The sequence below is a fragment of the Lingula anatina genome, chromosome 1 (genome assembly GCF_051362555.1).
Source record: "Lingula anatina isolate TDL-2025a chromosome 1, LinAna3.0, whole genome shotgun sequence".
Lineage (NCBI taxonomy): Eukaryota > Metazoa > Brachiopoda > Lingulata > Lingulida > Lingulidae > Lingula > Lingula anatina.
The window spans coordinates 63954287-63968989 of NC_141767.1; the positions used below are offsets into that span (position 1 = coordinate 63954287).

Below are 14703 nucleotides of genomic sequence, written 5' to 3' on the forward strand. Positions count from 1 at the left end.
TAAAAAGAAGGAAAAGAACTCTCTTTTACAGGAGGTTTGAAACGGGTTGCTATTGGACACGCTACTTTATTATACACAAATACGCTAGTGTGTTGACTAATCCGAGAGTATTGAACTGTCGGTAGCATTAGCAGGTAGCAGTACGCAGATAAAGTGAACGTGTTACTAATCCTCCTTGATTAGGTATCTTTGGTGAGTAAATTTGGCATAACAAATGCTTATCAGAGCAGTAATTATTATTTTGTTTCAACTTTGTGGTTTAAGGAGTACTGTAGCATGTACATTTGTAATTTTAACACGTTTTTAAAAATGTAAACTCAAGACTAATGTTTTGAGAAAAAGGAGAACATAACAAACATTAATCAGATCTTAAACCAAGACGATTTGTTAGAAACATTTTATCAATCATAATTGTGTAGTTTAGGTAATTACAGTAAATTGCATATAATTTATTTATAATTGTCATGTGATGATACGTTTCAGTATATTGTGCATTGGAAAAAGTACAAGAAATCCACCAACCATGGCAGGAGTGGCCTCAGTTAAAAATATGGTGACCACTCAGAAATCTGGAGCAGAGTTTTTAGCTTCATCACATTTCTCTATTTCACAAGATCCAGCAGCAATTCTTCCTTCCATGCAGACAACTTTCAGGAAAGATTATATTCCCCATAATACAACATCAAAACCAGGCGCTGCTATTCCCCCAGCTCCTGCTGGGCTGATGCATCAAGATGCCAGATTCTTCAATGAAAAAGCTTCCGAGACTGTTAAATCATACCAATACACATCTATGACCAAACCAAAGTTGGAAAATGCACAGGAAACATTGCAAAGGACCAATTTCAAGATGGACAGGGATTTATCAAAATTCGAAGCATTCCACACAACTAATAATTTGTATTATCCACCAAGGCAAGGTTCTTCTTTTTCTATGGCCAAACCAGCACAAAACCCTATGAAGAGCAATGTACCTCAGGGGGATATAGAAAAAGCACCCCAACCAATGTCAGATTACAGAGATAGATACAGGGGTCATGACACCAGGAAATTTCAAATAGAAAAGGCTCCTTCTCAACATATAGGTAAGAAATAGAGATTTGTCATATTGAAAGAGCATGTCTTTTGTTAATAAGCAAAGTTCCATAAAATGCCACAAAAGAAAAATTGTTCTGTAATTAACCAACTCTTATGTTATTGACATGCTTCCTTTTCTTTTTGTAACATATTTTTGATTTTGTTGAAAGGGGGTCCAGCTACAATTCTTGGAGATAACAGACTGCATCACTACAGACCAACACATGGAGATGTTTTCACTGGAACTTTTTTACCGAAACTTCCTGCATATCCAGCAGTGAGTACCTTATATACACATAAGATTTGGATGTGCTTAAAATTCTTTTACAAAAAAAGTCATGTATCTTTAATAAGTATGTTAGAGTAAAAAATTGAAATGAAAAGTAAATGAAGTGCACATCAATCCAGACAAGTATGGTGGAGTGACTATTAAAATATGCACTAAACTCTGTCAGAATAAAGGATATCTTTTGAACTTGTTTGTGAAATAATGATGACAAGTTTGATTTCTTTTAGCCTGTGGGTACTAATATACCACAAGGTGACCAAGAAAAGGAAGCCACCTACCAGTCCACAATGCAGCAATCCTATCCAACACAGAATGGTGAAAGGCAGCCATACAGTAAACAGGCTGTACAAGAGATGCTTCAGCACACACACTTTCGACTGGATGATGGGCACAAAACTTGGGATACGTATCAGAGTACTCAGGAGGACTCTTACAAAGTGAAACCAATGAGTAGTAAGCAGCATTTTTGATTAGGGGTTAGGAAATGTAGAATATATACCAGTAATGAAAATTTGATTTAATAAATAGGCATAATGCTCCAGATGTGTGCAATATATAGTGCAAAGAAAGTAATTAGGTGTGCACAGGTGAAACAATGAAAAGTGACCCACCACTTATACAAAGGAGTGACAGTCATTTATGATTGGGTGCATTTAAAGTAACATCTTTCTTAGTTTGTTTCCCAGTTATCTTTTTCTGTCATATGCCCCATTTCTCAAGTTTTGTTTTGGACTGCACAACAGTATTTTTCCAAGGCACTAGGCATGAAAAGTTAAAGGGATAATAACTCTGTTTTGGCCAAAAAATGTATTTTCCTGGAGTAAACAACAATTTTCCCATACTTGCCAATGGTTAATGAATCCATTTTTACATTCAAAGTTAGTCCCCGTTTTTTTTTTTTCTAAAAAGTTTGGTTTTTTGTTAAAATCTCTTAAGAGATTGTAACAGAGTGTAGCCATCAATGGAGGTCACGTGGTCTAAAGACAAGCTCAGATATCAGAATAATAGCTATAACTGCCGTTTTTGTGGTAAAACAGAATATTATTTTTGTATGAGTTATTCATTATGTTTTTATTGTGAAATATAGATCTCATACGAAGAGTTATTATCCCTTAAAAAAAAACACTTATCTTAATCCACACTGTTACTTTTATCCAGTAACATACTTGTTATGCAGATATTTTCTGTGTAACTGTGTTGCATTCTTCTGTTACCCATTCTCTTTGATGATGGGGTTTGTAAAAATTATTTATTTTTAGTGGACCGTTTCAAGCCAGACCGCCATCGTAATCAAAGTGACCTTCCTGAGGGCGACACTAATCCTGGGCGTATAGCAGACAGGATTAATATGACAACTAGCAGATACTACCATGGACAGGTACTATTTTTCATAACTCAGATAATCTGAAATATAGAGATTAATTTTGCTTTTGTTCTTTTTGTAAAACAATTCCCTATAAGTTGTATGTGGTACACTAGACATGCCAATGTACTATAATACTGAAAATTAATTTTTTATGCTCTTCAAACAAGTCATATTTACAATTTGGTGCATACATGAAATAAATAAACATTTTTTTTTTGCTCCAGTACCCATATGGGTTTTCTAACCCAGTTGTCTCAGGTGCTAACAAAAGGACTGAGAGCAATGTGTGGTTTGGAGAACCCAGGATGAACAGTGGGTTTTATGACACAACCATGGGTGATGAATTCTCACCTAAGAACGTCCCATACTCATACAACAGGTCCAACTTCCATACTCAAAGTGCAATACCTGTAAATTATTATGGTAAGTTGAAAAAATATATTCCAAATCTGAAAATTCTACAAAAATATTATGACAGGGGCACATGACTGGGGCAATTGACTCATAATCATTGAAACTGGCTTTTTTTTTATAATCAAGGATGTGTCATCCATGTTTTACTTTAAAGCGGAAATGGCTCATTCCCAATCACTCTGTAAGAAAACCCTTAAATCTCTTTACAGGTAATGAACTGACCAACCCTACCTACTATAGTGATTATCAAGATCCAAAACAGAAAAGAATGATTCCAGATCCCAAGGCTGTCGATAATGTAAGTTTTTCAATAATTTTTTCCCTTATGAAATAATTAGTACTTGTACAAAATGAGCATTTTTACTTCAACTCATCAAGGTGATAGATGTCAGTTTTCCAAAATATACATAATTTATCACCAAAGCGTTTTTATTTGCTCAAATTATCTTATGAAAAAATAATAGGTTTTAAGTCTCGATTCTGTATCGATTCCAATTTTAATTTGTGGCCCCTTTTTTTTCTTTAGTTACGAGAAACCCACATCAAGCCACCATTAAAAGGAGAGAGAGACTTTATTACAACACACAACATTCAGTTTATTCCAAAGAAAATGGAGAAGCAAGTTTTGGTCGACTCTGGAAAGTTACAGCGGAGTTCTGTGCCTTTAGGGACATTAAATGTATAAATTCAACTTCAGAGATGGGTCTCTTTCTCCCATCTATGTGAAGAACCAATACCCAGGATTATGCTGAAATATGATAAGGGAAAACTGTTCTTGAAAAAAGACAAAAGTTGTATAGGATTATCAGGACTAGATTATTATGAAACTTTGAAAAATCATATTGTGTATATACTAGTATATATGTTATGAATAAAAGTCAAATGAATGTTTTTTTCTAAAGTTATTTTATTGTTACTGAAAAAAATACATCATCCAGAGTAATTAAAGCAATAATAACTCTTCGTTTCGGCCAAAAAATGAATTTTCCTGGAGTAAACAACAATTTTCCCATACTTTCCAATGGTTAATGAATCCATTTTTACATTCAAAGTTGGTCTCTGGTTTTTTTCTAAAAAGTTTGGTTTTTTGTTAAAATCTCTTAGGAGATTTTAACAGAGTATAGCCATCAATGGAGGTCACGTGGTCTAAAGACAAGCTCAGATATCAGAATAATAGCTATAACTGCTGTTTTTGTGGTAAAACAGAATATATTATATTTCTACGAGTTATTCACAAGGTTTTTATTGTGAAATATAGATCTCATACGAAGAGTTATTATCCCTTTAATGATTACAACAGTATCATGTAACATTTACCAATGGCCTAGATTATTTCAATTTTGCATGACACTCGTGCAAAACAAAAAGTCAACAGTGCAATAATGTCATCTTTTTCCATTCCCATGGCAAGGTAACTCCAAGAGACTTTCAGCAATGAAATTTATCATATAAATTACATCATAACTCAACTTTAAAAAAAAATGTTAATATGGAGCTTTTGGATACACTTGTATATCAACCATGTCTTTAACTGGACTATCCCCATATTCAGGAGACTCGTCCATCAAGACTGTATGCTTGCGATGAGGCTTCCTGAGCCACTTTTCCACATTTCCAGCCTCGTCATATATTGGGATCCTTTTTCTGATACTTTCATTGCTTCCAAACAAGTCCCGGTGAGCATAAAATTCAATCCCACTTGGTATTACCCATCGCTTGTTAGGGTTCCTGTAAACTGGCTTGCCATAGTAGGTACCCACTGTCCAACCTGGCACGTCTTTCATTAATTCAGCCTCTTCCTCTCTGTTTTTCACCAGTTGCTTCAAAATCCTGCAAGCCAATTTAAAGGTACATATGAATCAAGCAACAGTGAGACACGGATTCCCAGTAACACATATAAACCACTTCTATTAGTTTCTTATACGGCTCAAATAAAGTCGATATGCCAAGGGGAAAACCAAATTAAACCCTAGATCAGCCATAAAAAGAGTTTTAAACTGCACCTTTAAAGTTTTGGTCATGAACTTTACCTACTGATCTGACCTACTTATCTTCCCCATTTATATATATACATCATAGAAAACAAGCAGAAAAATCTGTTCAAATTTTTCAAGTAATATAAAACGATGTCTTTTGGTATTTCTCTAAGTTATGCTATTTAAAACTATGTGGTGGCATTTGGTTGAATTTGTAGCAAAAAATTGAGTTCATACGTATCTTTAAGGGTAAGGTAAGTATCACACATAAATAAAAATATCAAAGTTTGAAATGAAGTGAGCAGATTTCCAGTAATGGATATACTAGTAAATCACTACTTCCAGTATCTCACACAACTCAAACTAGAGGATCAGAGAGGCGATACCGCCTCCGGATATTGTACCACCAGCTGGAGTAAGCGCATTCATATGGAAAACCCCCCAAAAAAAGGGACACCAACACCAGTCTTGCGCTTGATAAGCTCTATAAAATACAATCAAAAAGAGCTCTCAAAATATGCAAAAAATTTTAACTAAAAATGGTACAATCAAGCAGATTTTCGAATTGACCTGTATTTTCCTAACATTATTCAATCCTGTGATTCTCTAGACAATAGGCCTATTGGTTTTCCTTGAAATGTTGCATATATGCTGACAATAGAAAAAACCTAGAGGCAACACTGGGCATATCTCTACTAGTTTTGAAGATATGAGGGGCAAGAAAATATGCAAAGCTCAGTTCATGGTGAAAAAGTAGGTCAAAGGTCAATTTCAATGTCACAGTATATGACTTTCTATTCAAGTTCAATAATAACCATGGGCATTTCTTTGCCAATTTTGGAGATTTAAAGGCAGAAAACATATAAAAATCAGTTCATCATAAAAAGTAGGTCAAAGGTCAATTTCAAGGTCAAGGTTAGATAGCCAGCATATGACTTCCTATTCATGTGAAATAGTAACTATGGGCATATCTCTACCAGTATTGAAATTATATGCATTAAAAAAGTTGCAAAGTTCAGTTTATGGCGAAAAGTAGGTCAAAGGTCAATTTTAAGGTCACAGTTAGATTGCCAGTATATGACTTTCTATTCATGTTCAATAGTAACTATGGGTGTATCTTTACCAGTTTTGGAGATATAAGGGACTTAAATGTTGCAAAGGTCAGTTCATAGTTAAAAGTAGGTCAAAGGTCAATTTCAAGGTCGCAGTTAAATTCCCAGCATATGACTTCCTATTCAACTTCAATAGTAACTATGGGCCTATCTCTGCCAGTTTTGGAGATATAAGAGACTAAATGTTACAATTTTGGAGTTACAATAATGTGCCATAAATTTCCTACAGAAGAAATTAATTGAAATAAAGAAAAGGTCATTTTGGTTGAAATTCTTGAAATGGGAGGTGCTCAGAAGTTCCAGATGTTCAAATTTCATGAAATAATGTCATTTTTGACCAGAAGTTGTCTGCCTCGCCAACCCTTATGTTTTATTTTCCAGAAGTTCAAAATTTATAATACGTTACTGTATTGCACATTTTGCTTTCACCACCACAATGTACTTTTTGATACAGCATAACTCGTAAACCGTATGGAAATAAAAAAAAGAGACCACTTTCAGTGTTGGGCTTGACATGCTCTACAAAATGCAAAAAAGAACAGGTCTCTAGCACCAACGGTTCCCGAGTTAGAGACAGTTTTCAGTTTCGGTAACTTATGCCGCTACTCCAGTGAAAATGCACTGATTGACCCCAACTCACGGAGATGAAAGATGACCTGAAGGGTAACACCTGCCAATAATATTATAGGCTAGGTCTGAGTAGTTTCTGAATATTAGCGCAAATAAATTTTTTTCGTAAAAAAATTTAGTTTTTTTGAAATTTTTGGCCCATTTGACCTTGAAAAAAAGGTCAAAGGTCAAATCCAAGGGCATATTTGAAATCTACACAGGAGGCTTTCAGATAGCCGTCTGTAGAAATTTTTCCCATAATTCATTTGGTATGGTAGATAATTAGCATTTAATTTTGCCAATTTTGGACAAGGGTGCATTGCAATGAGCGCCACACCTAGACCCCTAAACCGATGAAGCCCAAATTTTACGTGGAGCGAGTTGAGATTATAGGTGACCTAAATCCAAGAGATGGGTACGCAGGCCCTTGTAGTCTAGGAGGAGAAGCGGTAACGGTAACATGGCGTTAAAGTCTGCCAAACGATGTAGTAATGCTGCCTGCACAATAGCATTAATTCCCATAATTTAAATTTGGTTTGGGGAAAACGACCGAGGGGAATATTTATAACACAGAAAGAGAGCAGACAATATCTGTTGAAATATCATAATTAGGGAAACATGAAACAATACCGTTTGGTATTTCTTTAACTCATATTTGAAACTATATAGTGGCATTTGGTGAAGTTAAATGGCAAAGATTTGACATGAGACGACTTGAGATGTAGTATTAAAGAACATCAAACCATATCTAGCAGATACAGATGACATGAACTGACCATACAACATTGGTCAAAAAGGTTGTCCCACCTTCAGTATCCTGTGCTTTTATTTATAAATGATCACATCACAGGTGAAGATTGTTATAAATAGTGATTTTCATTACAGATACCATAAGTAACATGATCAGTGATACAGAAAATACAAACTATCGGTGAAGATATCAATATTTAATACTATTTATTCACATTTATTACATGTACCCCCTCACATCCGACGTTTCACTGTGATTTTCACAGAAGTAAAGAAATGTCCATTAAATTGAAATGACACCACCAAATGTCACCAAATTTACACACATTTAGCATTAGGCTGTGCTCGTTAATGGCTCCTTGTCTAATAGGGTTTGTGTTTACCACGTACTGTAATTACTTCCTGTAGGTGGCGCGGCCTGCCTTCAACAGGGGTAACAATTCTGTTTTATGGGATATTGTTCCATTCTTCCTAAAGAGCTTGGGGGAGTTGGTCCAGATTACTAGGAATTCGGTCCTCCTTTCCATTCCACACTTCAATTCATGCCACAGATGTTTAGTAAGGTTAATAACATGGCTCAAAGGTGGTTGCTCTATCCTCTGAACATTGGGTTTCTGCAACAAATCACTCAGCAGACGAGAGTAGTGAGCATGTGGAATTCCACAATGACGCCTGCAGTATCCCTGAAGTCACCTTTTGCAAATGGAGTTAGATATTTGTTGAGAACGTTTCAGTGAATTGCCCCAATAACGTTCTTTTCCGGAAAGAACAATGCACTAAAACCATCATGACAGCACACTTGCAAACAGTTCTCATGTGGTGAGTGATTTGTTCTGAGACCGGAGAAACCATATTTGAATCCTGATAATAAACCTACTGAGAACCCGTGGCGTGAATTAAAGTGTGCGATCCAGAGGAGAACCAAACCCCAACTAGTCCTGACCAATTCCGCTAAGCTTTTTAGGAAACACGGGGCAAAATCCTACAAAACAGAATTGTTACCCCTGTTGAAGGCGGTGGCGCCGTCTACAGGAGATAATTACAGTCCGCGGTAGCCCCACACACTAATAGACACATGACCTTTAACGGGCACACCCTAATGCTAAATGTCTGTAAATTTGGTGACTTTTGGTGGTGTCTTTTCAATTTAATGGGCATTTCTTTACCTCTATAGAAATGACACTGGAACATCGGACGTGAGAGGGTACATGTAATCAATGTGAATAAGTGGTATTAAATATAGATATCTTAACCGCTACTTAGTATTTTCTGTACCAATAATCATGTTAGTTATGGTATAATGAAAATCACCATTCATAGCAATTAGCACCTGTGATGTGATCATTTATAAATAAAAGCACATGAAACGGGGGGTGGGACAACCTTTTTGACCAATGTTGTATGACCTTGTGATTAGTGTCTGCCTCCGAAAAGGGAGGGCATGGGGGTTACCCCGTCCGGGGACATAGCATAGTCTTTATAAATGGTACCTGCTGGGCACTCAGCAGATAAGGGTTGAAGCAGGGTCCCTGGTCAGACAGAGAACAATATTGTAAACTTGCTAGTACTTAGTACCTCATATGGCAGTGGGGTTGCATCCTCTCCAGGGAGGCGAGATTATCAACACAGATTGTAATGACCAGGCGTCTTAGAGAGCATTCACATCGAGAAGAGCCGTGGTCTAGCAAGGCCGAGACCTAAATATGGCGGACCTACATGAAAGGAAGACTGCCTAATCCTTCAATGGTCTCTCAATGACATTCATTGATCGCCTAATCCTTTCATGGTCTCTCAATGACATTCATTGAGAGACCATTAAAGGATTACGTGGTGTTCCTTTAATGTAGGTCCGCCATATTTAGGTCTCGGCCTTGCTAGACCTCAGCGCTTCTCGATGTGAATGCTCTCTTACTGTAATGAACATAATTGTCCTTACTGCTAAGTCTACAGAACAGATTTAGAATTTATACTTAAATAAATATATTATTATTATTACATACAATGATGTGGTCCATCCAAATGACTACATCTCTTTAAGGAACATAACCTAACATTTATACTGAACTAATCTAAGTGAAACCTGGTCACTTACATTCTATCTTTCTCTGCTGTTAAGAAAGGCTCCAAGGCGGCTATCATATCCATAGCGTGTACTTGCCCCATACTGAAAACAATTGACTGAGCATTTCAATGGTTCATATTACAGTGCATATAGTACACAACCTGTCTTGATGCATGATCATATCCCTCCAGAATTACACTATATGACAGCTCTATATTGAACAGTTTGGGTCTCAGAGTTAAGATTTATTGTCTGAACATAGTGTAATAACTACTTTCTCTCATTTCACTATAATGTACCAGATTGATTTGACAACCTACCCACAAAGTACATATATAAAATATTACTAGAACAAAATTTAAGAAAATAAAGAGCTTCTAAAAATCTCAAGACTTACTTCTCAGCTGCAAAATTACGTAAGTGAAAATATATAGCACCTCCCATAACAGCTGTACCAAATGCAAACCAACGATACCCTGTTAAAAAAGAAACACATTTCATATATTCACTTACTGCTGAAAATTATACTAATACTATTATTGGTGACATTTGTATTCTCTTTAATGCAAAGGTATGCTATCATAATTCATAATTAAAGAATAAAGATATAATTTTTGCATTTGAAAATGTCCCAAACTTGCCAGTCATACCATGTAACATTCTTACAGCCCATCATTATATCCACCTAAAGGAACCAGTTTAGATATTGAAAAAAATTGCACTTTTTTTAGGTGGGGGTGGAGGAACTGTGCAAGTGGAAATTAGCTGGGGGACAGTTGAAACTCAGCAGTAAGCCTGAGTGGACAGGTGTCCTGAAAAATAAGCGTTAAGCCCTGCAGCAGTGTAATATTAATAATAATCACAAAGACTTAATGTATAAGTACAATAATCGATATGCCAACTAATTTTAGTAATGTTATGTAGTTGCTTGCTAGATTTTATGTAAATATAGATATATGTAAGACGGGTTTCTCTCAGCTAAGATCATTGCTTAATTGTTTTCAGGTTAAAAAAGAATGCAAATATTTTGAAAAATAAAAATTCTTTTTAGAGCAATGGCTTTTTTCACAATAAAATGGGAATTGTCAACCTTTTCCATGCAGTGCTATTACTCAGCACAGTACAATGATTAATTTTTGGGACAATACAATTGTTAATTTGGGAGATTTTTCCACACACTACAATTATTTAGAACTCAAGAGTAATAGCATCAAGCCTTTTTTCAGTGTTTTTAATCACATAAAAATATTGAAATATAATGAATTTTCGCCAAATAATTCACGTCACACATTTTTTAAAAATGGCCCACTTTTTTTGACCAAGTGGGCCAAAATGGCCCAACCAAATTTTGACCCAGGAAGATCCCTGCATGTGAACTTGAAGAAACAATCGGGTGGAGCTGTTTGCTGAGTTTAATCTATTAACCCATGCTTAAGTTTACAGCAGTTATAAAAAAAAACACTCAGCAATCAAATCTTCGTTATGGATTCAGTGTTTTTATTCCTTACAGGTTTTATATCATAAAGTTCCAATTCATTTTTACTGTACAAATGTTAATTTAGAATGCAACTTTACAGCGTACGTCAGGGAATTTTATAACTCCTTATAAAAAGAAATAAAATGTATTGTAAATTTAAAGTCAACAAGCTTTATTGTATCTTTCATTTTGCATTTGGTTAAGAATTCAAAGTGATTTATGACGGTTAAATATGCATTCAATTCGGATTTTTATAGATCATACTTTGTATTGTGATACTGATCAAGTCTGATGTTGATAAAGTCGCCCCTGACGCTAGAAAATCTCTTTGATGGCCATTTCCCTGAGCTAAATACATAAGTGAATATCAACAAACAGTTGTCACGCGTATTTGTTCACAGATATACTCGATACAGATGATAAAATATGCCTATTATAACATGTATCTGATGTTAACTGAAATTGCAGCCCGTCGGAGGAGTGTTGGTATTATCGCTGATAAAATCACCATCAGCTCTAGAAAATCCTCCTGGGGCCCATTGACTGACGCTAAAATCCCAAGTGAATATGACCAAGTGGTTGTCACAAGAAATTGTCCTCTTGTCTGTTTGATATGAACGATCAAAGTTCGCCATTTTAACATTAAGAGTAATGGGCGCAAGCCAATGTTTAACCCTAGTCCTAAAATCGAGCCTCGTTCTGGGTTAGGTAATCCGGTGTCACGTGAAGAAACCGTCGTCGTGAATAAACCGTTCTGACAGATTATTCACGCGGGGGTATCAGTCTGTTGACTTACAGTACGTAGCTGCACATGCATTTTCAACATTTCCCCCGTAGAGATGTAGTATTATCAAACACACAATTTCTTTTTAATGAAAATGACTGAACTCTGAATTGAAAGAACATTGTAGAGTGAAAACAATTGAGTCTACGATCTACGACGTTTTTCACACAGAGCAAAACAGTTCAGTCACGATCAAAAGCTCACTTCCACATTCCCCCGTATACTGTAGTAATAAGATTATCAAATACATAGAGCGCATTCTCAACGAATTAAGCCAGGCTTTACAAAGCCGGTGACCTAAAAATGGCAGGCGTACATGAAAGAAAACCCGCCTAATCTTTTAATAGTCTCTCCGCCTCTCACACGCCTCCCCACACGTCATCCCTGCGGGGTACAGTAATTAAATCTCGGCTCCGAACATTAATATTTCCGTGAATATCTCTGGTGATATTATCTCCGTAGATAGTCGATTCATTGCTGCTCTACGGGCCAAATTATTCCTTTTTCGTCTCTGTTTTCAAAGATAATAAAACAGAAGAGCTTTTTTCCTTCGATCGCCTTCAGCCGCCATGCTTTCTTCACCACGAGTTTAACTGATGAGCATGCGCACTTAATATTTTTCAGATAGCTTCCGCATGGCGAACGGAGACGAGATTTAATTACTGTACCCCGCAGGGACGACGTGTGGGGAGGCGGAGAGACTATTAAAAGATTAGGCGGTTTTTCTTTCATGTACGTTCGCCATTTTTAGGTCACCGGCTTTGTAAAGCCTGGCTTAATTCGTTGAGAATGCGCTCATACTCTCTCATGATGAAAACCACTGAATTATGAATTGAAAGATCATAGTTCAGTGCAAACATAGCGCCTACTTAGGACGTCATCGTCATATCGGAAGTTACTTCTTTCTATTTACCCTCAATGCGCATGTGCAGAACGGTTTCGTCACGGCACGGGTCTATCACGCGGGTACGTACGGATAAAATTTAGTCCCAAAATATTACATGTCCCTATACTCCCGTTACCGATAGATACATAAAGGAAAAACTGAAAAAACGTCTTTTTAGATTTAAATACCGATAGATCCGATTTTTTACTGCTGTCCTATATATTTGCGTTCCTATAGTTACGACGTCCTCATAAACCCACGGCCTTTAAATCCGCATACCTATAGATCCACGTATTTTGAGATCCAAAAACCGATAGATCCATTACAGGTATGCTTTTGCTCAAAATGGTTGGTATAAGCCTACTACTCAGTACATAAAATGCACTTCTTTAAAACGACAGTACACATATTAATCATTTTAGCAATTTATATTCTACTAGATCGTTTTCACACAATACTCAGTGAAAGAACATAAAAAGAACATAAAAAATGTGTTCTATATATTTCGCAACGCTTACTGTTCTAGCGTCAGAACACTGTTAAAAGCGTTCTCAAAATGTAACATTTGAACACGTAAAAAGTGTTCTGAATTTACATGTAAATGTGTTCTAAACAAAACCAAAAAAAAAAAAAAAACATAAAAATGTGTTCTATATTTCACAACGCTCAGTGTTCTGGCGCAGAACACTGTTTTTAAAAGCGTTCTCAAAATGTAACATTTGCACACTTAAAATGTGTTCTGTTTCATGTTTGCGACGCGTTCCCGAACTTAGGAGTGTGATAGACGTGTAGACGCGAACGTACATTGTACATGTATGTCTTGTTTGAAAACCTAATAAATATATAAATACATAAAAAATGAATAAATAATAAATATAAGGTTGTAATTAAGTCAGATCACTAAGTGGATCAGTATGTATGTATTCGCAGCCAGACTATCACTCGAAAGCCTCATACCTGTATCACAAGTTGATATCGGCCTTAGCCGAGTACGATGTCAGATAGATGGATCTAGCGGTACCTGGATCTAAAGATACGTGGGTTTATAGGAATCTGGTGGTGGATCTATCGGAACATTAATTTAACGAGACGTAAATCTATTGAGACGTGTATGTATAGAGACGTATCTATCGGGACGAATATTTATTGGGACGTTTATCTATATGGCGGACCCCTATCACGCCACACCGGAAACCGACTGTAAGAATACCACAATTTAGAACGTCATAACTGATAAAGGTACTCTCCACGGGATTTACTCTTTATTTTTCAAGGAAAATTTCCATGGACTTATAAACATTCAGAATAAAACTTAAAAAGGCATGCTTTATAACGATCTAAAAAGTAAGAGTCGTTTTATAACACCTGTTAACGGTTTTATAAATTACTTAAGTTATGTGGTTCTTAGATTCGCCAACCGATCAAAGCAACCGTTCAAGCCATTGCATCTAAATTCTAATGTATCTTCGTGTTTCAGTAGCTTAAATATAGTTTATAAATAACAATCTACCTATATTTCTTCGATGACATAATACTTGAGCTACAGAAAGTGTTGATACCAAAGATTACTTAATTTAACTCGCGGTCAAGTGGAATTTGGAAAGTTCAAGACGTAGTTTTAGACGAATACTCCGTGTCACCACGCCTCTTAGCGGACTTAAATGGACATTTGTCTGTCCTAAACTTAAATATAATGAACTTATTTGTTACCCGAAAAGTTTTTCCTTGGAACTTTTTGCCACATGGGCTCACTATAGCCGCCAGGCCGCGGCATTTCTTGTCTGTACTTGATGTTCGCCATTTTGGTGGTTGTTGGAGGTCAAACAAGATGGTAAAGTAAAACGCAAGACGTAAATTATGTCTTCACGAAGTTACAAGATAAAATGTGTATTTCAGTAACA

At 36.2% G+C, this 14703-nt stretch overlaps 2 protein-coding genes across 2 annotated transcripts; one reads left to right on the plus strand and one right to left on the minus strand.

Annotated features, from left to right (window-relative positions):
• The first annotated feature begins 25 nt into the window (after positions 1-25).
• Positions 26-4033, plus strand: LOC106151209 (stabilizer of axonemal microtubules 5). The gene is made up of 8 exons (XM_013524330.2): positions 26-192; positions 484-1085; positions 1248-1354; positions 1594-1819; positions 2626-2744; positions 2957-3155; positions 3356-3444; positions 3673-4033. The coding sequence occupies exons 2-8, from the start codon at positions 524-526 to the stop codon at positions 3829-3831; spliced, it is 1461 nt and encodes a 486-aa protein (XP_013379784.1). The 5' UTR covers positions 26-192; positions 484-523; the 3' UTR covers positions 3832-4033.
• Positions 4034-14703, minus strand: LOC106151210 (NADH dehydrogenase [ubiquinone] 1 alpha subcomplex subunit 13). Its single transcript, XM_013524331.2, has 4 exons — positions 14513-14703; positions 10053-10131; positions 9686-9757; positions 4034-4976 (listed from the first exon to the last, which is right to left on the minus strand). The coding sequence occupies exons 1-4, from the start codon at positions 14601-14603 to the stop codon at positions 4631-4633; spliced, it is 588 nt and encodes a 195-aa protein (XP_013379785.1). The 5' UTR covers positions 14604-14703; the 3' UTR covers positions 4034-4630.

Coding starts and splice junctions, on each gene's coding strand:
- LOC106151210 (XM_013524331.2), bottom strand. CDS start 14,603: ATGGCGAACATCAAGTACAGACAAGAAATGCCGCGGCCTGGCGGCTAT. Junction 9,758..10,052: donor CGTAATTTTGCAGCTGAGAA/GTAAGTCTTGAG, acceptor AATTGTTTTCAG/TATGGGGCAAGTACACGCTA. Junction 4,977..9,685: donor ACAGCAGAGAAAGATAGAAT/GTAAGTGACCAG, acceptor ATTGGCTTGCAG/GATTTTGAAGCAACTGGTGA.
- LOC106151209 (XM_013524330.2), top strand. CDS start 524: ATGGCAGGAGTGGCCTCAGTTAAAAATATGGTGACCACTCAGAAATCT. Junction 1,820..2,625: donor CAAAGTGAAACCAATGAGTA/GTAAGCAGCATT, acceptor ATTTATTTTTAG/TGGACCGTTTCAAGCCAGAC. Junction 3,445..3,672: donor ATCCCAAGGCTGTCGATAAT/GTAAGTTTTTCA, acceptor TTTTTTCTTTAG/TTACGAGAAACCCACATCAA.